The sequence below is a fragment of the Crotalus tigris genome, unplaced genomic scaffold (assembly GCF_016545835.1).
Source record: "Crotalus tigris isolate CLP2741 ecotype Arizona unplaced genomic scaffold, ASM1654583v1 scf7180000024345.2110221, whole genome shotgun sequence".
In the NCBI taxonomy this organism is placed as follows: Eukaryota; Metazoa; Chordata; class Lepidosauria; order Squamata; family Viperidae; genus Crotalus; species Crotalus tigris.
Window position 1 is genome coordinate 2,085,208 of NW_024100514.1, and position 25,014 is coordinate 2,110,221.

Below are 25,014 nucleotides of genomic sequence, written 5' to 3' on the forward strand. Positions count from 1 at the left end.
TAACTCCTGCGGAGCACAAGATGTGCCTGAGCATGGGACCAAGGTCACAAATATTTTTATTCCTGTTTTAATCACAGGGGAAAATTGGCCTTTTTTGCTGAAGAATTTTAACATTATGACTTAGTAATTCTCTGGAGACTGCAGACCTTCTACCCCTGACTAAACAAAGCTGATATATAAAATATATATACTGTGCAAACCTCACAGTAGCGACCAATGGTGGCGTTACCTAGTCGGATAATGAAACGTTTGCAAGCAAATCAGCACCCTCAGAAACCACAGGGACGCCACAGTTACAGACAGAGAGAGAGAGAGAGAGATTAACTTTTATTGAGAGCAGAACTGCTTCCCACCCTCGCAAAACGGGAAGCCTAGGCTCACTAAACCAACGCTGACAAGCGGAAACGCGCTTGGCGCGCTAAAGCGCCTTCTCCGATGCCTAGATGGGACGCCTCGCTCAACGTTCGACCCCGCCCTTCCCGTCCCCTCCGCGCGCAGCCAGGCCTGCCCATCACCGCCTCGCAGCCAATCGCAGTGCTCCCCCGCCGCCGGAAAAGAGGCGCAGCTCTTTGGGCAATACTCTGTTAATGCTGCTTTGGGCCTTCTCCCAGCCTTGCTCCGCCCTGACGTTGCCAGAACCCAGCCCGGCTCAGCCAGCTCGTCTTCTCCCCTGCCCCCCCCTCCCCCGGGTGTTCGCTGCCTGCTTTTTCTGCCCGCCTCCAGGACGGTCCCCTCACGAGGGCGGCTTCTGCTTTCCCTTTCGCCGCCACGCCAGTTTGGTCGCTGCTCGCCATGACCTTGTTGACTGCCGGTAGCAGGGCGGCCGCGCGCCTGTTGGGAGCCAAGGTGAAGGTTTCCCCCCCTCCCCCCTCCGTTCTGCTGCTTCCCTTTTTCGGGGGTGGGTGGGTGGCTGTTCTTGCGAGCACCATGACTGCTATTGCCGTGACTTGGGCTTGGCTCGGGAGGGGGGGGGGAGAGGAGAAAAAGGGGCTGCAGTCTGTCACCGCAGGGCAGTCTCTCTCGTGTCCGCGTGGAAGTTCTCAGTGCTTCCCTTCCCACGTCAGTGTGCAGACCAGCCGAAGTGCGATTTGGGCAGGGTGTTTTCCCCCGCCTCCCCTTTGGTGGTGCCAGCCCTACGGACGCTTGGCACGCAGAGCTCCTTGTGTCCTTGGGTTGAGATGGGTGACTTTTCTCCATCCGCTCTCTCTCCCCAGCAGCTGCGATGATGAGAGTGCGTTTAAATGTTCTTTACTCTCTTTATTCTCCTTTCTTGTCCCAATGTCGCAAAGAGATTATTATGCGAAGGCTGCGGTTGTGAGGGTGGGGTGCTTTGGAAACGGGCGGGAGGTTGGTAGTTGGAGATCTGGCTCGTTAAAGAAAACAAACACGAACAAATAAACAAACGTCTTTTCTCTCCCCTCCCCCCTTCCTTCCAATACTTCTAAATTTGACCACCTTGGCCTTTATGGTATTCTTTAGGCCTTGGCGGGACGGCTCACACTTTTTTCCGTTCACGTGACCTCTGAAGGGGAAGCTCTTGGATCTCTCTAACATGTTCAATCTGTATATAATATACTCGAATACAATTTTAAATTGGTATTTAGGGGAAAGCTGCATGCTGGGTACTCGTGTTCCTTTGTAAGGCATGAAACTGATACAGCTAGACTGAGCTGGTGGAAAGACAGCTTGGAAAAATGTGTCTCTATTTCCCCCCCCCCTTTCAGATCTTCTATATTAATCTGATAATTTGTAGAAACTGTCACTGCTTGGAAGGCAGTGAAGTCCACTGTTAAAGTGAGCATTTTCTTTGTCAGTTTCTAGGGAGGGCCACAAAAAATGAAAAATGAGTTTTGTTTTAAACATAAAACAAAGGATTTCATCCCCCAAATTATTTTGGACCAAGTGTAGTTTGGTAGAAACAAAAGCTGAAATGTTTTTACTGTTCTTTGTTTCAATAGAATAAACACTTGATATACTTCCTGAAGTTCTGTCTATGGAAAGCAGTAGGATTCAGATTAAGCATTTGGGACTATCAAAATCTGGATGACCATTAGATAGCAGCAAAGAAAACCATCCAATTAGAGAAGCTGAAAATGTACCATCTGAACAACTTTTAACCCATGTCCACAATAAAACAGCTGTTTAAAACTGTATCTGGACAAAAAACCTGAAACTTGCTTATTTTGGTTTGTACATAAACCATTTGAAACTAGCTGTTCCTTGTACAACTATTAATATTACATCTGAAGAGGGTTAGGCCTGTGCCTTTTCCTTTGTATAGTAGTAGTATTCCGTTAAAGTTAACCTCTTAATGTCTGATTATATTGTTGATTTCCTAATGTGACAGTGGTAATCAAATACATTGAAGGGGCCAAGTAATTCTCTCACAATTTTTGCTGCAAACTTGCAATTTTAAAGCTATTGAATATATTGGAATACTCAATTATATCTTAACATAGTATATTAGGTAATGTTTATGGGAACATTTTCTTGAAAATGGTAATTTCCCTTTTTGAACATTTTTTGATAATGTTCTCTTTTGGCATACAATCCTATTATATGACTTTTACAGAAAGTTCAATAGCCTGTTTGCTCTTGTCTTGCCAGGGAGTCTGCCCATGATCTGTTTGTAAGGCAAACAAATTCTCTTTTTTTAATCTGGCCTCCAGACCTACTAAGTTCCCTAGCAAATAGATTCAAATGCTGATCCCAGAGCACTTATTTTTAGATTTATTTACCATTCCTGGTTTCCCCCGCCCTGTTGCTGTATTCAGCATTTTCCCCCTAAAAGTTTAATCTGAGCCAATTCTGGGTAGAACCGTGATGTGGTACTTTCATGTACAAGAAACATTGATAGTGAAGACTAGGATGAAAGCCAGATAAACTGCAGTTGTAATGGCCTGCGTAAACTGCTGATCTTTATGTTCTTAATCCCTTTTTACTTTTGACTGCTGTTTTTTTCTGTTTTAGTTGTTTTTATATTTGTGTATTCTATTATCTTCTGAGTAATTGCATTTCCACTACTTTTCAGTTTATTAGATGGAAGTTGGAAGTAGTATTTTCTAGGAATAGGATATGTAACATGTTGTTGGGCTCTGCTGTAGGATTTCTGTGAACACATGATTCTCTTTTCTATGTTAGTTTTTATAAGTGGCAGCAAGTATTCCAGTTCCAGGAGCAAGAAGCGTTATTAATAGCTTGAAGTTTAAATACCTAGCAGGATTTATCATACATGTTTTTTCAGAACCTTTGATACTTTGATAAGTGCTTTCTTTGGAAATGTTCTTCTACCCTGCAACGTATCCTATGGTGTCAGTATGCTTTAGGGAATGTATTCCCTTTCTCCTATAGGTTTCCTCATTTTCTGTGTATGTGTTGGCATATAGAATATGCTTAAGAGCAAATGGGAGGTTGACAAGAAAAGGAAGGATATACTTGCACTACTAGAGTGTAGCCTAATGGCTCCTATATTTATATGCCCACAGATATTGTCTTGCTAGTTATTTAGAAGTGCTTATAAAATGATAAATATCTTTGTGGGTGGGATGTAACTGGAATGATAGTGGGGTTTTTTAATGCCTTAGTTTCATTGTTAGGGAAACACATGTATTGGGAATAGTTATATGTTCAGGAAAATGATGAACCCAGTGACTGGGTTCATGATTTTAAGCCTGATATATTCTATGTCAGTGGTTCTCAACCTTTTTAATGCTGCAACCCCCAACCGGTCGTAAGTCGAGGACTACTCAACTGGTCGTAAGTCGAGGACTACTTAACTGGTGCAGCACCGTTTGCAGAATGGGACTTTTGGCGGGCTCAGCAGGGCAGAGACAGCCTGGACAATTCCTATTGGCTTTTGAAAGCAAATAGAATTAGACTCTATTCCAGAGAGTCTATTCTATTGGCTTTCAAAAGCCAATAGAATAAAAGGGAGTAGCACAGCTAAGGAAAAGGGGGAAAAAATGGCGGACTGCGTTGTTTAGCGACCCCCATGAAATGGTCGCTCGACCCCAAATGGGGTCCCGACCCACAGGTTGAGAACCACTGTTCTATGTAAAGTGTGAAACTTTAGGTTGGAAGTATGAATCCCTGATGCTTAAGAATTTGGGGAGAGCTGTAATTATGCTTGGGCTATTGTCGTGCAATTAGATGCAAACATGATTTACTTGCCTATCCCACTATAATCAGTGGAACAGGTGTCTGCCCACTTTCTATGCACAGAGAAGATATGTTGATTAGAAACTTAGTTTTGCCCTAAATTTCTGTTAAAAGAATGTTGGATATTTTTTTAAAATCACAGTCAGACATTGTGTTCTGAAACTAAAGATGTGAGATTATATTCTATTTCTGCAGTTATAAATATAATTGTGTATTAAATGAGGAAAAGAGGGGTAGGCAGGGCTTTTTTTGTCATAGAACGCCCAGAACGGAGTTCCGGCACCTTTTTTGGATGGAACCTTGTAGGATAGGCAAGGCGGGTTTTATGATGTGTGTGTTTTTTTTAAACAAAAAAAGCACGGGGGGGGGGGTAGGTAACTAAAAGTAAAAGGAGGAAGGAAGTCCTAAATGTCAGTGAAGTAAAAACTATTAATTAGGCCTAGGCCATTTTGAATGGACCCCTTTTCCAAGAGCATTATATAGAACAATGATAGGGGAGGGAGGGGAGGGAGGGGGAGGTAAATATGCTTGTTATACAACAAGTAGGCCGGATCCAGAAACATTTATTTGCTGTTTGGCTGGAATGACTTAAACAACATTAAAAAGCATTATAGAAGCATTAAAATGTATAGTGTGTTCAGTATTAAACTTTATTAACAGTATTAACTTTAAAAAAGACATGGAATCTAAGAATGAATTAATACATATCCAAAAATAAAAGTAAAAATTACAAAATTTTCACTCACTAGTCATTTAAGGTTTGTTATATGTTTAGCCAGTTAATATATATAGCTTGTTTTAGTTCCCAAAATGTAAAAAGGACTTTTTGATCTCAATTTATACCTGCACATATATGCTTATGCTGACAAAACATCCACTTGTTGGAATGGATGAATGAAACAAATTCAGCTTTACTTTCTTTATAACCTTTATTTGAAGTTAGGGACATATATTGATGTTCCTAAGAAGTAAATTTTAATACTTGTTGATTCTTGAATTAACCAAATTCTGATCTCTGGAGTTTCCCAAGTTTAGTTTTTGTTATATTTAAAACAAAACAACCCCCCCCAATAAAAAACCCTAAAAGCAAATAATACTACACAGATATGTTTTCTTATAAATAAATGTAGTAATTATATTTGACAACCCTATTGTGTCAACTTCAAATAAGCAAAGGTGCTTGATTATATCTTGTGTAAGAGACTCTCCCAGCTGTTTAGACAATAGCTTCTCTGCTCCTGACAGGTTGTTTCAACAGCTTCACTTTGTGTTGTCATATTAGTCTTGATCCATACTGTCATTGGGGCCACTTTTACTCTTCTTCTTGGGTAAGGTTGAAAGCTGTGGAAGAGAAAAGGAAGAATAATTGGCATTGCCGAACCTTGGTTTGAACTGGTATCCTCTCAGTGAAAAGAACAAGAAGAGCCAGAGGTTCTTGCTTAACCAGCTGGAGAGGTTTCTCCACTCGGTGAATTAATAGCCATGCTCAGATTCATTGGTAAGGTTGCATCATTCAGGTGCTGATAACCAGGTTAAAATGACACGCAGGCACTTGACTGGCCTTGTCTCACCTTAATTGTACTCATGATTGGATGATGTACAGTTTGTCTGCTCATGGTGCTAAATATTGAGGGTTGTATGGTTATTGGCATTTATTATGACAGTGACCTCTAAATAATGAGAGGATCTGAAAATGGAAATACTATTCTATTTGTCTATAGATGTACCTTCAGTGTCAACCTTAGGAAGCCAAGCAGATAGTCTTTAATTAGGCCTGCTGGATTTGGGAGAAATAAAACTGAAATTGCTTGTCTCTGTTTGAGGCTTTCAGCATATCCTCTCTTCTGCTACCTGAGTAGATTTATGTAAGGATTCCATAAACACTTGACAAATAAAAAGTTGTCTTCTGTAGAAAGAAAATACTGGCCTGGATGGGGCTTTTTATCTATTATCCCTGATCCTATTTAAAAGGACAGAAAATGTGATGACTTGATTTTCTATCTTTTATATATATATATATATGCAGGGTAATGTATATGTTAGTATAGAGTATGGGTGTCAAACTTGATCATGACACGTGATGAATTGTGATGTATTGTGACATTTTTGCCTTTGCGGAGCCGGGGTGGGCGTGCCCTGTGCGTGACGCATCTGGCCCGTGGGCCGCCAGTCTGACACACCTGATATAGAGTGTATGTGGTCTGCTAGCATATCTTGGAACCTCTAAAGGCCATTTTAACCAATGAATGCCTTCCTCCTCTGCATATATACTCCAACCACCTCAAAACTGCCTATTAAAAAGCTAAATCCCTGGGAAGGATTGGTTTGGAATTTGGAAATGGTTTTTCCACACATACGTGTTGGTGCTTGTTAATGTATAATGACTGAAGTATAGAGTAAGTTTTAGACTTATGTAGGTTCATGTGGGTAAGTATGCACTAATACCATGAAATGCAGAATCTGGACACAGGTTAGTTTCTTGGTCTCTCTGAAGCGCTGAGAAGTATATGAGCATGTGGCAAGTGTTGGCTGAAACTACAGACTAAAGCAGGCTTCTGATTTGTTTGTTTACTTCTCAGCCTAACTCGTTGCCCTGGGATTTTCTAGTTGTCTCGCATCTAAGCACTAACCAGGTCCAGTCCTGCTTGACTTATGCCAAAGAGAATGAGGTCAACTAAATGCTGCTACCTATTGTAACCATTTTGTGAAACAATAGTGGAGGGAATGAAACCCAGATTTCTTCTGATAAGCGTAGCAAGGTCTATCATTGGAAGTAGCTCAGCTAATTGTGCTTTCTGGAAATTAGGGCAGATTTTGTTCAGGATATAGTAATTACCTGTATAAATGAAAGATTTTATTAGTCCTTGGTTAGAGATTGCCCTGCATAATGACCATTTGCAGTTACAGCAGTGATGAAAAGGTAACTTTATGATCAGATCTTGCATTTATGACCTTCACAGGTCTAAAAAGTAAAGGAAGGTTGTAGTATAGTAAACTTTATCATTGCTTGTTTATCAGGGGATCTCCGAACCTGTTGTTTAATAAAGAACATTTCTGTGCTAGGTACAAAGAGAGTTCCAAGTTTTGACAACATACTTAGTTTCTAGCATGGACATAGAATATGTTTTTTTTTTTCTCTCTCTCTCTCATTTTCTGTTAAGCTTTTTCTTTGGTTTATTTGACCTTTATATAAAAGTTCCTTGAATTAAGCTTGATTACATGGGCATAAGCTTGCAGTTTTCTTTGCCAACAAGACAGAAATGATTTCTGGATGTTATCTTTCAGGATGCTTGTTTTAAATTTCCCACTGTAGCTTGCAGTCCTAAAAGTCCCTGGTGGTCTCTCATCCTAATATTAAACAAGCTTGGTTATACTGAGATAAATCTAGGTAAGACTTACTACCGTGTTTACTCAAAAATAAGACCTATCCCGAAAATAAGCCCTAGCTTGATTTTTGGGGGTGGGCCTAATCTAGGCCCTACCCCCAAAATAAGCCCTAGTTAAGGCCCTGCCCACCTGCCCGCCTCTTCCCTTAACTCCCCTTCCGAGCCAGACTGCTGGTGCTTTCAACCGCCTGGCCCCTTTCACAACTCTGCCTACACAGCCACTGAAGCGACAGGGGAGGGTGCTGAAGCAAGCGGGCATCTTGCCTGCAGCTCCCGTGCCGGCTGCCCCTTCCCCGCCAGAGCCAGAATGCCGCTGCATTTCAATAGATGCCAGGCTTCTCTCTGGCAGGCCTGGGCAGCTGTTAGAGAGAGGTGGGCCCGTTTTAGTGCCTGGCTCTCTTGGGGGAGTTTTCTTGCCCCCTGCTTTCCAGCTCTGTCGCATTTCTCTGTCATGTTTCTCCATTGCGTTTCTGTGCTGCCACATGCAGGGAAACAAAAAACGTTTGTGGGACTTAAAAAAAAGTTCAATCAGACCTTCTAACTTTGCAAGATCTTTTGCAAGAAGTTGGAAGATCTGATTGAACTTTTTTTTTTTTTTTTTAGTCCCACAAACTTCTTTTGTTTCCGTGCGGGCCGCAGCTCAGAATCACAATGGAGAAACGCAACACTGAAAAGCAAATTAGCAAAGAAATGCTTGGGCATCTGGGCAGTGGTGGGGCAAGCTCTCCAGCTCCGCAGCGGTGAAGAAACACGATGGAGCTGGAAAGCAGATGGCAAGGCAATATATTGGGGCTGCAACTGCTAAAATTCCCAGCTGGCCTGCAAGTTGCTAGTTTGTAGGAAAGCTAATACAATCAGTTGAAATTCCTGACTTCCTTATTAGATAAGCCCATTGCTAAGGATTACACAGAATCTTATAATAATTATTGTGGTGAACATTTACGTCGCATGGATCCTTGACTTCATAGATGTTCCTCAGTAACAGGAAAGTTTAATTGAACAAATGAGAACAAGTCATTCTAGAATTCTCATCAACGGCTTTGGGGCAGGATGGTTCTGAACTGTATGAGAAACATGAGAAAGTTAATTAGAAGAGCCTCTTTAAGAAGGGAGTGGGTCTACTGTCTGAAGCATTTTTAAAAAAAAAATCATCGACTGGGTCCTAGGAATTTCTTCCCACTTGAAATGCTTGATACTTTCTGCAATAGTTTTCAGTATATGCAACATTGTGTGCTATTTTGAGGAGGCAAATGAAATAGAGAGAGTAATAATGCAGGTGGAAGGAAGCTTGAATCCTGGAAAGCAGGGATAGAATCTGTGAATTCTGTATAAAACCAAACCATTTTGTGTTGCTAACTTGATTGGTTCATGAAGGACATTTGGAAAAAAAATATTATGGGAGTGCATGTAGGCTTTCTAGAGTTTTGGAGGTTCCTGGCAAGAAAAGCTCGCCAGAAACCACCAACCCTCCACGCTTCCATTGCTTTTGTTTCTATTAGCAAATTATATCATTTAGATTCCACGTCAGTCTATTAAATGAGCCGAGGTGGCGCAGCAGTTAGAGTGCAGTACTGCAGGCCACTTTAGCTGACTGTGTTCAGCAGGTCAGCAGTTCAAATCTCACCGGCTCAAGGTTGACTCATCCTTCCATCCTTCCGGGGTAGGTAAAATGAGGACCCAGATTGTTGGGGGCAATGTAAATATATATATATATATATATACATACATACATACATACATACATACATACATACATACATACATACATTGCTTACTGATGTACACCGCTTAGAGAGTGCTTGCACTTAAAGCAGTATATAAGTCTCATAAATAAATAAATAAATAAATCAAATTTCAGTGTTAACATATGTAGCTCGGAACTGAACTGTGGAGTCCTTGGTGCTTCCTGAGCATGATTATTTTCTTGCAGTTTTTTCATTACCCAACTTAGGTAATATCAGTGCTAGTGAGTGTGGGGCTTGTCCCATTTTTATACAGTAGCTTGTCCTGCCAGTGGGGGTGTGGTTTCCTCCATGGTAATTCCTTGATTAAGATACTTTCTGCTTGATTGTTTAGTGCAGGGGTAGGCAACCTTGGCTCTTTTATGACTCACAGACTTCAACTCCCAGAATTCCTGAAACAGCTGTCTCAGGAATTCTGGGATTTGAAGTCCGTGAGTCATAAAAGAGCCAAGGTTGCCTACCCCTGGTTTAGTGTTAATCTGCTTTTTGGTTGCTGAAGGAGATATATTCTGATCTTTTTGTTTCTTCCTTAGCTTAGCTTTTTTATTGTATCTTTTGAGATTTTTGAGGCGCCCCCCCCCTTTTTTTTTTTAGACTCTGTTGTCTCTTGTGTTCTCTGAGTTTGGTCATTTGTTCACAGATATTTTATTATTACTCAGCCACTGTAGGTAATGTCATCAGTTCCTAGCAGGGTAATGAAAGCAAACAACTAAACTCACAAGCACCAAGAACCGCACAGTTTGAGCATAAGCCATACATATTCCCTTTTATTGGAAGAACCAATATATGTGTCAACATAACATAGTTAGAGATTATCATTCCCATGCTTCCCTGAATCTTAGAAGCTTATTTATGTTGCCAACCTAAATGCTTTTCTGACTTTCTTCTCTTCTGCCCTGGATCAGATAAAGTATGAGAGGTATTGTAGATCTGAGAAGCCTAGACATTCCACAGAGCATGCAAAGCCAAAACCAAACAGAATCAAACAAAATACAAATAGTCTTCAAGTTACAACCACAAGGGAGCCCAGAATTGCAGTCATAAGTGGAGGCATCACATGGTCGGATTTGTTTTTATGACCGTTATAAATGAGTGGCTGTGGTCATTAAACAATTCACATGAAGGTTAAGCAAATCTGTTCTCCTGAATGGGCACTTTTGCTGGAAACTGGCAAAAATGTCACAAATTACAACCATTTGACCATGGAATCCACAGCTGTTGCCAAGCACCCAAAATAAACTCATAAATGTGGAGGGGTGACAGTCATAACTTTGAGGATGAATGTTAAGAAGCTTTTTATAAGGTCATGATAACTTTGAACAGTCAAAGACTACCTACAGTATATAGAACATTATGTGATCTTAACCATTGAGTCTTTTAAGTCAGGGGTCCCCAACCTTGGCAACTTTAAGTCATCATTTTTAGTTAATCCTAGTGAAATATATGAATGCAACCATTGTGGCTCCTTCAACAAGTTAAAGTGAAGCAAACTTGATAGCTTGCGGGGTTTTCCGTTGAACTTCAACTTTGCTAGTGACATTATTAATAAGTGTGTGAGAATTCATAGCAGAGTTTAGGAGGGCATTTAATATGGGTGTATATGGTATCAGTTGTTGCTACTGTATACAAACTGTAAATTTAGCCTTGTATTAAACTTGAGAATAATGATTAATCATTGACTTTGCCAGAGCTGTTACTGTGTGGTACTGCATTCATATTTAGTTTGTTTACCATATTTGTGAGCTGGAAGCCAGAAGATAGTCTTAAAAAAACTTAGGGGAATTTATCATACAACACTGTCAATATGTTTTGAGCTTTATTCTGATAAATTTGGTAACAAGGAATGTATTGTTTTCCCCTTAACAGAAAGTACAGACAGAAGATTTCTTTTAATTTTGATTTGTTTTTTAAACTGCTGCAACCAGCTGCAGAAATTGCATTCTACTATTACAAAATATGAACAAGCCAATAAGTGGAAAGGAAAAAAAAGATGTTAGAAAGAAGAGCAGTACTAATATTGAAGTGGTTAGAAATATGTTTTTAATGTGCCAAAATTATAGCTTTTTAACTGCTTCATATCTTTCTGCTGTCTCGAACATAAGTAGGTTACATTCAATCCAAAGAAATATAGATTTACAGAGAATAATTGCACATCTAGATTTTTGGTAAACAAGACTTTTGATTCATCAAGGAGACAGTGAGGTCCATCATATTGTGAGCTCCATGTTACTTCTTAATAACTTCGTTGAGCCTTGAAAAAACAAAAAAGCATCTCTAACTTGCTAAGTTAAATCTTTACCAGCTCACCTGTCCAGATATCTGCAGTAATAACTCACATCTCAAAATAATAAAAACGAATAGAAATTTCCCTAGATCTGACTACATTCCAAAGCCTTTAGGATTTTGTAAATGTTAATTTGAAACGCTGAGTATATAAACTCAAATTCTGCAAAATGCTAGTGTAGAGTTATAATGACAAAATATAGCCCTGGAAGCAGATATAAATTATTTTTATATTCCATACTAAACAGTTAAATACTATGATGGAATAATTGCAGCTGTACTCTTCCTGATCTTCCAAATAATGTATTTTGAACAGCCAGTGCTAGTTGGGAATACAGCTAGTCCTCAAGTTACGATCCTTCAGCGACTATTAGAAATTATGGCAACACTGAATGAAGAGACCCTGACGTTACGGCTGTTATAGCATCCCCAGGATCAAAATTTGGGTGCTTGGCAACCCGCCTGCACTTAAGACCACAGGGACACTTCTGTTCTTCCTACCCTTCCTTTCTTCACCCATTTATGCCCATTTGACCTCTTCTGGTATAGAACCCCTGCTGCCCTAGCTGAGCGTTCTCTTCTTGCTCTGCTACATACCAAGCATGCCCGACCTGGCCCTTGAGACTTTCCTAGGCTCCGCATGATGGTTTCCTTGCGAGATCTGGGGAAGATGGCTTCACATAGAGCATAAGCAAGAAGATGATGAATGTCAGCTGGGGGGGGGCTCGGGCTGTGGGATGGCAAGGGTAACTGCAGCTGGGACTGGGCTGGGGTTTCCAGGGTCACCTGTAGCTTTGGGCTGGATGAGGCTGGGGCTGGCTTTGCATTACGAAGTGCTTTGTACTATGGCCCAGGGGCTTCTTGCAGCCCCAGAGATACGGCACACCAAGAAGCCCCTTTGTGCCACACTGCCGAGCCAGGCTGAAATGGCAGAGGCCTCCGGGGCATCTACAGCTTCCTGAAAAGCAGCCCCAGAGCCACAGCATAAGAAGCAGCCCTAGAGCCACATGGGTAGGGCGGGCCAGTCCCAGTGGGATGAGACTGTCCCTCAGGTAAAGTGGACCGATGCCACGTAGAGCTTTAAAGGTGATAACCAGCACCTTGAATTGTACCCGAAAGCAAACTGGCAATCAGCGCAGCTCACCGAGTGGTAGGATTGCCATTGCTAAGTGTTGTGGTTAGGTGAAATTGCACTTTATGACTTCCATACTTAGGTAAATTCTGTCCCAATTGTGGTCATAACTCGAGGACTGTCTGCATGAAGATAATCCAGTGCATCAGTAGGATATTTGTTTGAAAAGGAAATTCAATCACTTGCTCATAAAAATAATTTGAAATGACCATATTTTGTGTATCACCCAATTAATATTGTTTTTCTACAACTTTCCTTTGGGAGTTGTCCCAAGATATTTCTCTTCAGTCCAGAGTGAAGAAGAAATAAAAGTTGCTTAGATACAGTTTTAGGAAGCACACCATTTGTCCTTAAGCCTCCTCCATTTGCTTTGAGCAATGACTAAGATTTTTTCCCCCCTCTGATCTGCTCTAGGAATGAAACAACTTTCTGATGCATGATAAAGCTAAGCCACACTGCTGTCTTTTTAATGTTGAACTTCCAGTTTTGGCAGTATAATTGATTATTTAATAGTCTTAAAACTGAAAGTCGCTATTTTTGGTTACAGCCAGCTTTCTCTGCTTTTTATTTAGCGGAATGATTTTGTGGAAACAGCAATAACATTTTCAGAAAGAGTTTGATGATGCCCCAATATTTTTAATGGGCCTAGCTTTTAGCAGTATTTGTAGTGGGATATTTTTTGCCAATCAGAGAGGTGTACGTGTCAAGCCAGATTGCTCACTTTCTACGTGGGCTGCCCAAGAACAAAATCCTGCATGTATGTGCTCTTCAGAAGGCATCAGAAGGAAGGCTGTTGAAGAGGTAAGCAGATAAAAAAAGACAAGAACAAACATGAGTTCAAGGCTGCTGAGAAGTCTCTGCAGGGAAGCTGAAAGTCAGCTGGAAGTAGGCAAGGAATTGTCAGCAGTGTTTGTGAAATTCCTTATTAAGGAACAAGCATTTTATAATTTGGCTGAGTTCTAGAAAGCACTTGCTATTCCTACTTAATGGGGGGAGAGTAACTGATTTTGTCAAAGGTTTTGCAGAGGTTTTAGTTCATTGTATCTGGTGCCTCAGATCTAGACGAGAGTATCAATCTGAAGGATTATATGCAGAATCCTCTCGTTATTAAGGGTCACAGCTGAGCTCTAGAGTGCATATTTTTCATGCAGAAAATCCAATCCCTGGCTGTCAGATGCTGCAGTCTTGAAACCTTGAGAGATGCTGACAGGCAAGGCAGACTAGAAAATGTCTTGGGTTGTTTGTGGTTGGCAGCAGCTTCATATGTTCAAAGTCTTTAATTAAATCAGCAGAAGAGCCCTCTTGGAAAAGACTTCCACTGTCACTGTGGCTTATTTCTATGCTAGGATTAGATAAAATCAGATCTATTTAAGAAGCAATGAGTTTTAACAAGTCTCCAACGTGATGGCCTAAGCTTAGTTTCTTACAGATGGTCCTACCAAACTATATTTTCCTGCAGGCAAATGGTGTTCAGTAACTCCATATATGGTTTTATTCTGTATTTTTAAACAGGTGGTTCATTGTGTTAAAGCGTTATGTAGATTGTTTGGTTTGACTCAGGATGCAGTATGAACCAGGTACTCTGATTTGTAGAGCACTGTTTATTTCATCAAACATATTTGCTACCCGCCCCCTAACAGTTCCAGATAGCTAAATATTATAAAAACATTTGCCCAAATATTTCTGTTCTCAAGATATTTAGATTACAATTCATAGGAAGTTTGACCATTGACGGTATTAGATGAGATACAGTCCTTGGGCCTCTCTAAGTTTGATTGTTTGTTTGCAGATGTTTCATTAGCTAACAAGGTAATACCTTCAATGTTAGAAGGAAGTGGGAATCACTCTCTACCAAACTCAGACGGAATCAGGGACTCTACAGTTCAACCTGAGCTACTGTACATATATTCTCCTCTATTTATACTAAATGAGATTTGTGGGAGTAGTATTCCAAAACATATAAAAGACACCATATGATAGAGAAATATATGTGTAGGTTGGTGCAAAGTATGGTAGAGAAAATAGGCTAATGATAAGATAGTACCTATTAGTGAATATTAGTCAGTATTTAAAAGTTAAGTTTTTTTCTAGCTTTATACCTCTTAGTTTTAGCCTGTTTTGTAATTAAGATTGTAGGAAACTTGTTCATGCCCCAGATGTGGCATTAAGCTGAATATGAAATGAGTTTGGATTGCAACTACTAAGCAGAGATTGCAGCGTTGTATGTTATTTCTAGCAACAAGTTAGGAGAGAAAAACAACAACAATCCAAGTGTTACCCTCCCTATGATGATTGGACAGCGAAAGTAGCAGTGATCAAAATTGACAGGAGACTATTAATAAATGTTGAGCCTCCCCTAGATCAGCCCTAAGTTTATTGATTTTCTGGAAGTAAGTCAGGTATTTACTGGGGCTAAGCCATGGTGTGAAAATTGTTACAGTACAGTACAATTGTCAGCTTACCTGACACTGGGGATTATGTTAATGCTGCTGTTGCTGCTTAATGGGGTAGCCAGCTGCTGATCTCATTCTTCCCTTCTCTTTGGATTTCCAGACTAAACATTTTAACAGAACCGAGTAGTAAACCAGATGCATATTTGGGAATAACTAATGGGAATGCTAATAGGGTATAATAAAAAAAGAAGACTTGAGTGATAAGAATTTAAATCATTGCTCAGCCATGAAAGATACTCAAGAGGTTCCAAACTGAACTGAATTTGAGTGCTTGAGTGTGGTTGCCGCTGGCCCATATTACATTCTTAAAGTCAGTGCTATACATTTCTTCACGTAGAAAATAAACAGTTACTGGTTTTAATTGTTTGTGATTGTATTATATCGTGATGCTTATATAGTTCAATATTATTGTTGTATGCTGCTGAGAGTTCCTTGATTATGATGGTTCAGAAATCCAGTATTTTCCAATATTTGTCAAGGAGGGGACTGTGATGGAGTTAAGTGGGACAAAGTGTGCTAAAAGTGCATTATAGGGCATGGAGGATTATTAGTGTAGAACTAATGTTTCTTTCTCTTTACAGAATTCATCATGTATCATTTTTGCTGCGAGACATGCAAGTGCTTCTACAGTAAGTTGTTTTGTTTTGTTTTTCATTTCTTGTAGGATGTACAAATTGTTGGTTGACAATTTGAGTCTTGATTATACTGAAGACCAGTCTAGGTTGGTGACTGCATTATTGGTGTGCTTGGTGTCAGTATATATTCTTTTCAAATTCAGTAGCTCCTTCCCATTGACAATACATTTTAGGAGATAGAGGAGTAGTTTGCAGTTGTTTGACCATTTATGCTTATGATGAGAATTCATAGTAGAACCATAAATACAGTGTTATAGTTACTAGAGAAGGAAGAAGTGATAGTTTTTCATGTTGATTTTTAAGTTAGGAAGATTTCAGAAGCATTCCCATAGCTAGGCAAAAATGTAGTTTTGTTTAAAGTTTTGTATTTCCATTGAAATGCCAGGGGTAGGCAACCTTGGCTCTTTTATGACTCGTGGACTTCAACTCCCAGAATTCCTGAGCCAGCATGGCTCAGCTTGGAAACCTCTCCCTTTCCCCTCAGCATGGCTGACTCAGGAATTCTGGGAGTTGAAGTCCACGAGTCATAAAAGAGCCGAAGTTGCTTACCACTGTGTTATACCAATGGTTTTAACATACGATACCATTGATAGTCCATGCCTTTTTAATTTGTATGCAAGAAAACTAATGGAAAAAGAAAAAAAAAGGTTCAGATTACTTATAACTGTGTGAAGAGAAAATAGTCTACAATCCATTTCATTCTTTTGTGCTCAGGTAAAATAAGATGATGAGCAAAAATGGTACAAAATTACTAAATCTTTAAAAAATTAAATCAAGATTTTTGAGGTCATTTTCATCAGCAAGTTATGAAACCACTAGATTAAAGCATAGACAATTCGCTAACACAACAAAATGGTAAATGTGAAAAATTTGAAAATGTGACCTGAGGGGGGAAAAAAGTGTAGAAATAACAAAAAGGGGTTGTGGAATCTACTGAGTGAACCAGATGTCATGGTATTAGGACAAAACTTTTCTTCGTGTAGATTGCAGCCAGGATTGTTGTAAAATAGTTATTAAACAAATATGAGAAATATTTTATTTCATATATCTACTTTTTCTCTCTCTCATATATCACTTTTCTAGATTGGTTTTCTACCATTGACAATAGCTGATTTGTTGCGTATAACATTAGACGTTATTTGATTTTCAGAATCTGAAAGATGTTCTTGCGAATATGATACCCAAAGAACAAGCAAGACTTAAAAGCTTCAGACAACAATATGGCAGTACTGTCATTGGACAAATTACTGTAGATATGGTAAGTTGTATTGCTCTGCATCAATGCGCATCTATACCCTGCAGGAAATGAAATTGTTACCTTCAGACAAAATTAATTGTAAAGGAGCGTCTTTGCTGTTGTTCTCTTTAGAGCTGCTCTCATCTGGTGAAGTGCCTTTAGGGAGATGATGGTACGTTGCTGGAATGCTCTGCATTCCAGACATTAGGATGAGGTTTAGATAAAAAATAAAAAATAAATCAGAAAATGTTTGAGTATATGAAAAAAAAAAGGAATAAGATTCGAATCCAACTGTAGATTACATAAGATTCATCTTGAATGTCTCAAGTGAAAAGCTGGCAAAAACCAGAACTAGAATTAATCTCTCTGGGATCTTGGAGAACTGCTTAGTATTTGTTTCTCAATGATCTGCATTATGTAGAAACTATTTTCTTAATATTTGAATGGCTTCAACTCTTGTGCTTAGTCTCCTAAAATTAAAAGAGGTTCTTAACTTAGAACCTACTGCTGGTGGTGAATTGATCTTAATTAAAGATGTGTCCACCTCTTTTTTCAGAGCGAATAACAATAGATTTGATTCTGAACAGAAAATTATATCGAACAGTTCAGAATCTGCAACCTGCATACATCTGACAGATTAAAGCCTTTGCATAATATCTCTTCCTTAATTTATTCTGAAACGTGTACTACTTTGTGTAATACTGCTTCTGCTTATCAGAGAGGTAACCAACCTTCAACCCCTGGAAATCTTAATCACCTCTCTGTTTTTTAAAGTTTCTATTCACATGGTACCGATACTTTCCACCATATATCTACAGTTCTAAATGTCTGCATGCTCACAGCTATGTCATACTAATAATAAATTAGAAGCTGAGTGCCATCTTACATCACAATACTGGTTTTGGTCACTGTTTCAGCTTTGGTCTAATTTCCTGTCTTAGTTTAAGATTCAGCCAGTAACAGCTGATATTTCTTCACTTATTTAGAAGTGAAGAAGTATCAGCTACTACTGGTTGAATCTTAGGCTCATGGGCTGGGGAAGCAACATTTGATTTGATATTTACATCAGATATTGCTTCCCTAGCCCATGGGTTCCGATTTCCTGTAAGAAATTACATTTTCTTCTTATTGGATACACTCTTGTCCATTCATTTTGGTTGCATATCCTAGGCTTGTTTATCCACTAGGCCTGGGTCTTCAAATTACATTGCAATCCTTAGGAGATGTACAGACTGTTCTATGCACAAAGTTGCTAGTTTAATTATCTACCGTATGACTGGACCAAAGCACATGTATTTGTTCCAGGAAGAGGCAGCTCAGGGGATCAGGAAAAAACTTAGGACATTGGTATTAACAAGTGAATAGGGAAACGAAGGCACTGAGAATATTAGCAAGCAGGTCAGCAGACAGGCCAGGTGTAGGAGGAACATAAGAAATGAGGTCAAGAAACCTTACCCTGCTCATCTGCTAAGACACCTCCAGATTTTGTTTTGACCAAAATCTGGAACAACCAAATTGGAGCCCATTGGGAACTGTTTGTGGAACTTTTGAAACTCATTGCTTTCAAGAGGGAACATGTTTTCGATGTGATACTCTTTGCTAGCAGGCATCTACTTCACTCTTCCCATCTGCTTGGTATGCTTTTTCCTCATTTTGTCTCTTTACAAGAATCACTTAAAGTTGAGATGGGGCAACAGTCTTCAGTATAAATTTTATTTCTGAGTGTTTCTGCATTCATGGGAGCACCAAGCGAAAACTGATGAATGCCTCCTATAAAAAAAAAAAGATAATTTGGTATGTAGGATTATACTGGTAGGTAGGAGAAATGATCTGGAGACAGGAAGCCATGATTTAAAAAAAAAAACAGGGTAATGTTTTATAATTTTGCATGTCTTTTGAGCATTTGGGTTTGTTTTTTTTCTTAAAGGTGCTTTGTATGTTTTATGGAGAGAAGGGTGAAATGTGATATTTGGAGCTCAGGTTAATCAATCAGAATAGAGCTGAAAGAGACCTTGGAGGTCTTCTAGTCCAACCCCTGCTCAAGCAGGAGAGCCTATGCCATTTCAGATTGATGGCTGTCCAGTCTCTTCTTAAAAACCTCCAGTGATGAAGCATTTACAACTTCTGGAGGCAAGCTGTTCCACTGGTTAATTGTTCTCATTGTTAGGAAGTTTCTCCTTAATTCCAGGTTGCTTCTCTCCTTGACTAATTTCCATCCATTGTTTCTTATCTTGCCCTCTTATCTCCTAGTTCTGTCTTGACCAGCTTGTTTTACTCTGATTCAGTAAATGAATCAGTAAATTAAGTCTTGAAGTAAAAAAACAAAACAAAACACGTTTAAGAAAACGGCTTGGAGTCTTCTCTACAATTGTCTAACTTTTAGAATTTTTTTCTAAATTAGCATGCTTATCTTCCTCTGCAGCTATTTTTTGAGAGCCTTCATGGCATGCTTTTAAACTTCCCAAAACTTAAATCCCAGGCCAAGGAGGAATAATAAGATATTGTAGCATTTTGCATCTTCTCCCAAAGATGCCACGGGAAGGAGAGGTATAGAAACGTGAAAATGTGGGGAACGAGCTAGAGAGGGTTCTAAAAGAAATATATTACAGTATCTGAATTCTTTTCGGTCAGGATTCAGGCACAGACAGAGGACAGAAATTGTATTGGTCATTCTGCTACATGATCTTTGCTGTGACTTTGATGAGTGGAGTGCCTCTCACCTAATCCCATTGATTAGATCTTTTGACAACATTCAGTACCACCATCAAACACATCTTGTTTGGACCATATATAAGAGTTGTGGACACCATTTTGATGATTCTCCTCCTCTCTGAATAGTCAATGGTGATAGGGGAGAAATGCTCAAACCCTTGGGTCCTCCAGTGTGATGTCCCACAAGGCTCAGTCCTTTACTCTGTGCTATTCAACGTCTACATAAAATTGTTGGAAGAGGACATCTGGAAGTTGGTGCTGTGATGCCATTAGTATGCTAAAAATATCCAGCCATACATCACCATCTGAGATTGTGCCAGAGATGTCGTAGAAGTTCTGACTCGGTGACGGGAGTCTGTGAGGACCTGAATGGAAGCTTAAGTTATGCCCCTCCAAGATGGAGTTGCTGTTTGCCAATAAACATTAGAGCAGAGTACCAAGATTGAGCTCATGATTGCTCTGGTGGGAATCATGTTTGTGAAGGAGGTGGTCTGACTTGGGAAGCCAACTTGATTACTGCTTTCTGATTAAGCAGCAGGTGGAAGAAATGGTTAGGGGAGCTTTCACCCAATTTATACACCATTTAACAATCCTACTTAGATCAGGATGCCCTGGTGAGGGTAACTCACACTTTGATTGCTACTCAGTTGGAATACTCTTAATACACTCTATGAGGGGCTGCCTTTGGAAATGACCCAGAAGTGCAGCTGTTATAAACCACAGTACAAGAATGCCGATGGGAGAATCCCATAAATCTAGAGTAACACCTCAATGACATTGACACACTGGTTATCAGTAGGCTCCCAGGCTCAATTAACAATGCAGGTTATACATTTAAAACCTAAATGGCACGTTGTAGAATAAGATTTGTCCGTGTGGAACAGTCATGTAAAGAAGGTCTGGTAAAAGTCCCTACAAGATGCATTAGATATGAACAAGATACGAGGCCATCTCAATAGTAGCCCTCATTTTGTGTATTGCAAGCTTTTGTATTCTCGCCCTCCATAAATTCATGTAGCCCCTACATTTTTTGCAAATGGTAGGTCTTCTTTAGCTTAAGCTGAATGGGGGATTCCAAGATATCTTCATGTTTTCCTAATGTTTGTTGTTTTAATTTGAATCTATTTTGCTCATTACTCAGAGTCCTTGGTGATTGGGAAAGTTCAGAAATACTGACAAATAAAAGAAATAAATTTTGACATTACTGCCTCAAGGTCTAGTTTTTCTTCTTCAGCTTTCCACAAGCCAGTCTATGCTAATGAGGAGAATTATATCTCCTATTATTCACTCCAAGCGCATCCAATTGGCCATGACAGTTTGGCTTAAAGAAAGTTGTAGTTTAAAACATCCAAGAGTACCATCTTGAAAAAGTTATTGATACAAATCTTTGGGACGAGTTTAGGAAACTTCATTTCTGGCATTGCTCAGTAATTGATGTAAAAGTTTAACTTGTCAGGAAAAGCCTAGTCATGATTAAGCAATGCAGCAATATCGTTGATTTTATTTGTAACCCAGTTCTTTCCCAAGCGTGGAGCTGCCAAAGCAGTTTTCTTGATTTCTATTAACTTCCTAGGCTGTGCTAAGCCTCGCTTTGTTTCTGAATTAGAACTCATCTCATTATTTGCTTTTAAATTGATGTGAAATACTATAGCAGGTTTTCTGACTGCCAGCTGGAAAGCTAGCCTTGATGTTTGTTAAAAAGTACTGTTCTGTTTGACCTGATTGAAGCTGCTGTTCTAGAGAAAAAAGTGGATAGAAAGGGGAAGAATTAAGGCAAACAGGGAGCAAGAAACACTGTTAAAACCTATCACTGTTGTGTTTCAGAGTGCTAAAAGAGACGGAAAATTACTAAAACCTGGGAACAATTCTGCACGAATTTTTCCATGACATATAAAACGTGAAATACATGCAAAAGTATATCAATAAGCTAACTGCAAATATGACTTAAATCATCTCAGACTGAATGGAGAAGGGGAACTTGGAGAAACTAGGAAGCCTGAAGACTCAGACCCAATTTCTGTCAAATACTGTCCAGTCAGATATTTGTGGGGACAGACATAATCAAACAAGGCAGGAATTTTTCTGCCTTCTACACTGGGTTAACTGGAGGATTACGGTGAAGGCAAATTTCTCCTTCTTTTAAGTAACACTCTTTCTTCTCCAGCTCTACGGTGGCATGAGGAGTATGAAAGGGCTAATATACGAGACCTCTGTCTTGGATCCTGATGAGGTAAGGAGGGCAGAATGGGCGCCATTACTTTTGCAATTAGCTCTTAGCCTCTCAGCTGAAATGTGGTTTCTTATCCTGCTTCCTGGGTTGGTTTTTAGGGCATTCGTTTCCGTGGCTACAGCATTCCCGAGTGCCAGAAGCTGCTACCCAAAGCCCCTGGAGGTGCAGAGCCCCTTCCCGAAGGTCTCTTTTGGTTACTGGTGACAGGAGAGATTCCTTCCCAAGAACAGGTAATAAGACATGGCAAAGATTGCTGGGAGGCTGTCACGTTCATCCCACTTAAGTGACCTGCAAAGTGATTGTGCAACCTTTTTTTGTGTCTAGAGAACTGCTGGAGAAAACAGTTAAGAGCTCTATAGCAGTGTTTCCCAAACTTGACAATTTTAAGGCATGAGGACTTCAACTCCCAGAATTCCACAGCCAGCGTTGCTGGCTGTGGAATTCTGGGAGTTGAAGTCCTCATGCCTTAAAATTGTCAAGTTTGGGAAACACTGCTCTATAGTAATGACAAGAACAGCCAAGACCAAAGGCATTGGTGTTGGATAGCACTTTCCCCCCTAGGTATAGACGTGTAACGTTGTGGTTTTCTTTTCCTAGGTGACTTGGGTGTCTCGAGAGTGGGCGAAGAGAGCGGCCCTGCCTTCCCATGTAGTGACTATGCTTGACAACTTCCCCACCAATCTTCATCCCATGTCACAACTCAGTGCTGCTGTCACAGCTCTCAACAGCGAGAGCACTTTTGCCCGCGCCTACTCTGAAGGAATTAGCCGGACCAAGTATTGGGAGGTAAGCCACAAGCAGCAAGCTTTCCACAAGCAGTGGTAGAAGAGGTTATAGAGGTGACTTCAAGCTTGGCGCGGTTATGAATGTGTGGTAGGATTTTCTTCACTATCTGATTGAGCTATATAGAATTAAAATCCAGAATTATTTGTTGGAAAATGTAGGTATGTATGTATGTATAAATAGAAAATGCATACATGAATGGCCTTGGCTGTGCCATAGAACAATTCTAGTTCATAGTGCAGTCATTGTCCTGTACTTGTTTTTCTCTCAGCTTCTTTTTTAAGGCTGAAAATAAAAGACTATACCTGTTAAAATTTAGAAACTGGAGTAAACCTTTTGGTAATTTTTGTTGGTCAAAGTTTGATCGTGTTTGCATAATTGAAAGCACAACTAAAGTCACAGCAAAATCTGAAGATTGTTTCTGCAGAATCTTTTTATTGCACCTGCCAATTGAAAACTTTGTGTACAATATACCGTAAATGCCGGCGTATAAGACTTCCGTGAGCGCTGAAATCGGCGCCAAAGATGAGGGTCATCTTATACGCCGAGTCGTCTTATACGCCGGAAATACTGCTAGTTTCCGGCGTATAAGACGACGTTCTAGGAATGTGGCCTGGCTATAAAGACGGGGGTCATCTTATACGCTGGGTCGCCTTGTACGCCGGCATTTACGGTATGTAAATGCTGCTAAATACAAATTTGATTCTAGGGCTGATTTGCTAATGTTAAGTACTATGCTGCTTAACCTATCAGGATTTTGATAGGGATGTAAGCTTACCTCTGAACCAGCAGTTGCAAAGGAAAGAAATCTAGCAAGTTAACTTTACTAAATTCCGAATTACTACTGTATTTTAACCATTCAGTTAATCCAGTCATTAACTTTTCTTTCCTGATAATCCTGTTACTGCTCAATCATTTCAGATCCTTTGTGTGACCAAGTAGACACAATTTCTTTAGGATTGTCTGATTAGCACATGGTAAATGACAAGAGTCAGCTTAGCATATGACCTTGGTTCCCAATCTCTGGACTCTGACTGTGGCTGTCCTGGTAATATGAGACCTTGAGCGTAATGACATGTGCTTTGGCCTCTGTGCCCAGCCCTCTGGACTGAGGCAAGGAGACTTTGGTCTGGCTGTATAGATCTTTATCTGCCAGGAGGTGTTGCTGTCTGATTTGCAAATGACAGGGGGCGGGGAGACGGTGCTAATTTTACTTTGGCTGTAATCTTTTCAGCAAACGGTTTGAAACTGGGGAGTCTGTTAGAAGAGATTAGTTTCTTTCCAAATAAGAGTGATAGCTTTGGTTCTATCCTTGCCACTGATGATATCTGGTCTTGAAATGAGGCGAAGAATGAGATCCTGTGGACTTTCAGGATGCATCAGTTTTCCCTTCTCCGCCTCGTCATTCTTCAAGTTTTCCATAGAGAAAGAGCCAAACGTTCCTATGCCTCCTGCTCATAGAAAACAGCTGCATGCAGGACGGAGCAGCCTGATTCGGCAGCTGCTTGGTCACTGAAGAACTTCCTTCCCAGAGCATTCCCTCTGCAAAAACAAAAAGCTTTTGCTGCAGAATGAGTGTGAAATCAGTACAGGTAGTCCTTGACTTACAACAGTTCATTTAGTGACTCTTTGAAGTTACAACAGCGCTTGAAAAAAGTGACTGACGACTGTTTTTTTACACTTTACATTTCATCAAAATTCAGATGCTTGGCAACTGACTCTTATTTATGATGGTTGCCCTGCCCCTGGGATCTTGTGATCTCCTTTTGCGATCTTTTTACAAGCAAAGTCAATGCGAAAGTCAGATTCATGTAACAGCCGTGTTACTAATTTAACAGCTGCAGTGATTCACTTAACACCTTCTTAGGCAAGAAAGGTCATAAAATGGAGGAAAATGTTCCTAACAAATGTCTCGCTTAACAACAAAAATTTTGGGCTCAATTGTGGTCGTACGTTGAGGACTACCTGTATTCCTAACCTCATCCTATGAGGGACAACTGATAACACCACCATCCTTGCAGAAATGTGAACTGGAAGCTGAGCTCTCCAAGTCTTCCTCAATAGAGATAGACTAACTAAGAGAGTACATGTAGACTCACGTTTTAGCTATTTCTCATCATGGCTCCAAATTACTTGATTACTTTACCTCTTATGGAAATGTGAAGAAAATCATAATGTGGAGAAAGATATCAAGTAGTCAGAGATGTGGGCAGGTTTGGGTAGGGCTAAAATGCTCACTGGATGAACGGGCCAATGAAGTATG

General features: G+C 40.0%; 1 protein-coding gene across 1 annotated transcript; it reads left to right on the top strand.

Moving 5' to 3' along the window:
• Positions 1-621: 621 nt before the first annotated feature.
• On the top strand, positions 622-22,754 carry LOC120300583 (citrate synthase, mitochondrial-like; the record flags this gene model as incomplete). The annotated part of the gene is made up of 6 exons (XM_039326796.1): positions 622-846; positions 15,736-15,783; positions 16,940-17,047; positions 21,903-21,968; positions 22,067-22,198; positions 22,566-22,754. Coding segments are annotated over exons 1-6 (597 nt in total), but the record flags the coding sequence as incomplete, so codon positions are not given.
• Between the last annotated feature and the right edge of the window lie 2,260 nt (positions 22,755-25,014).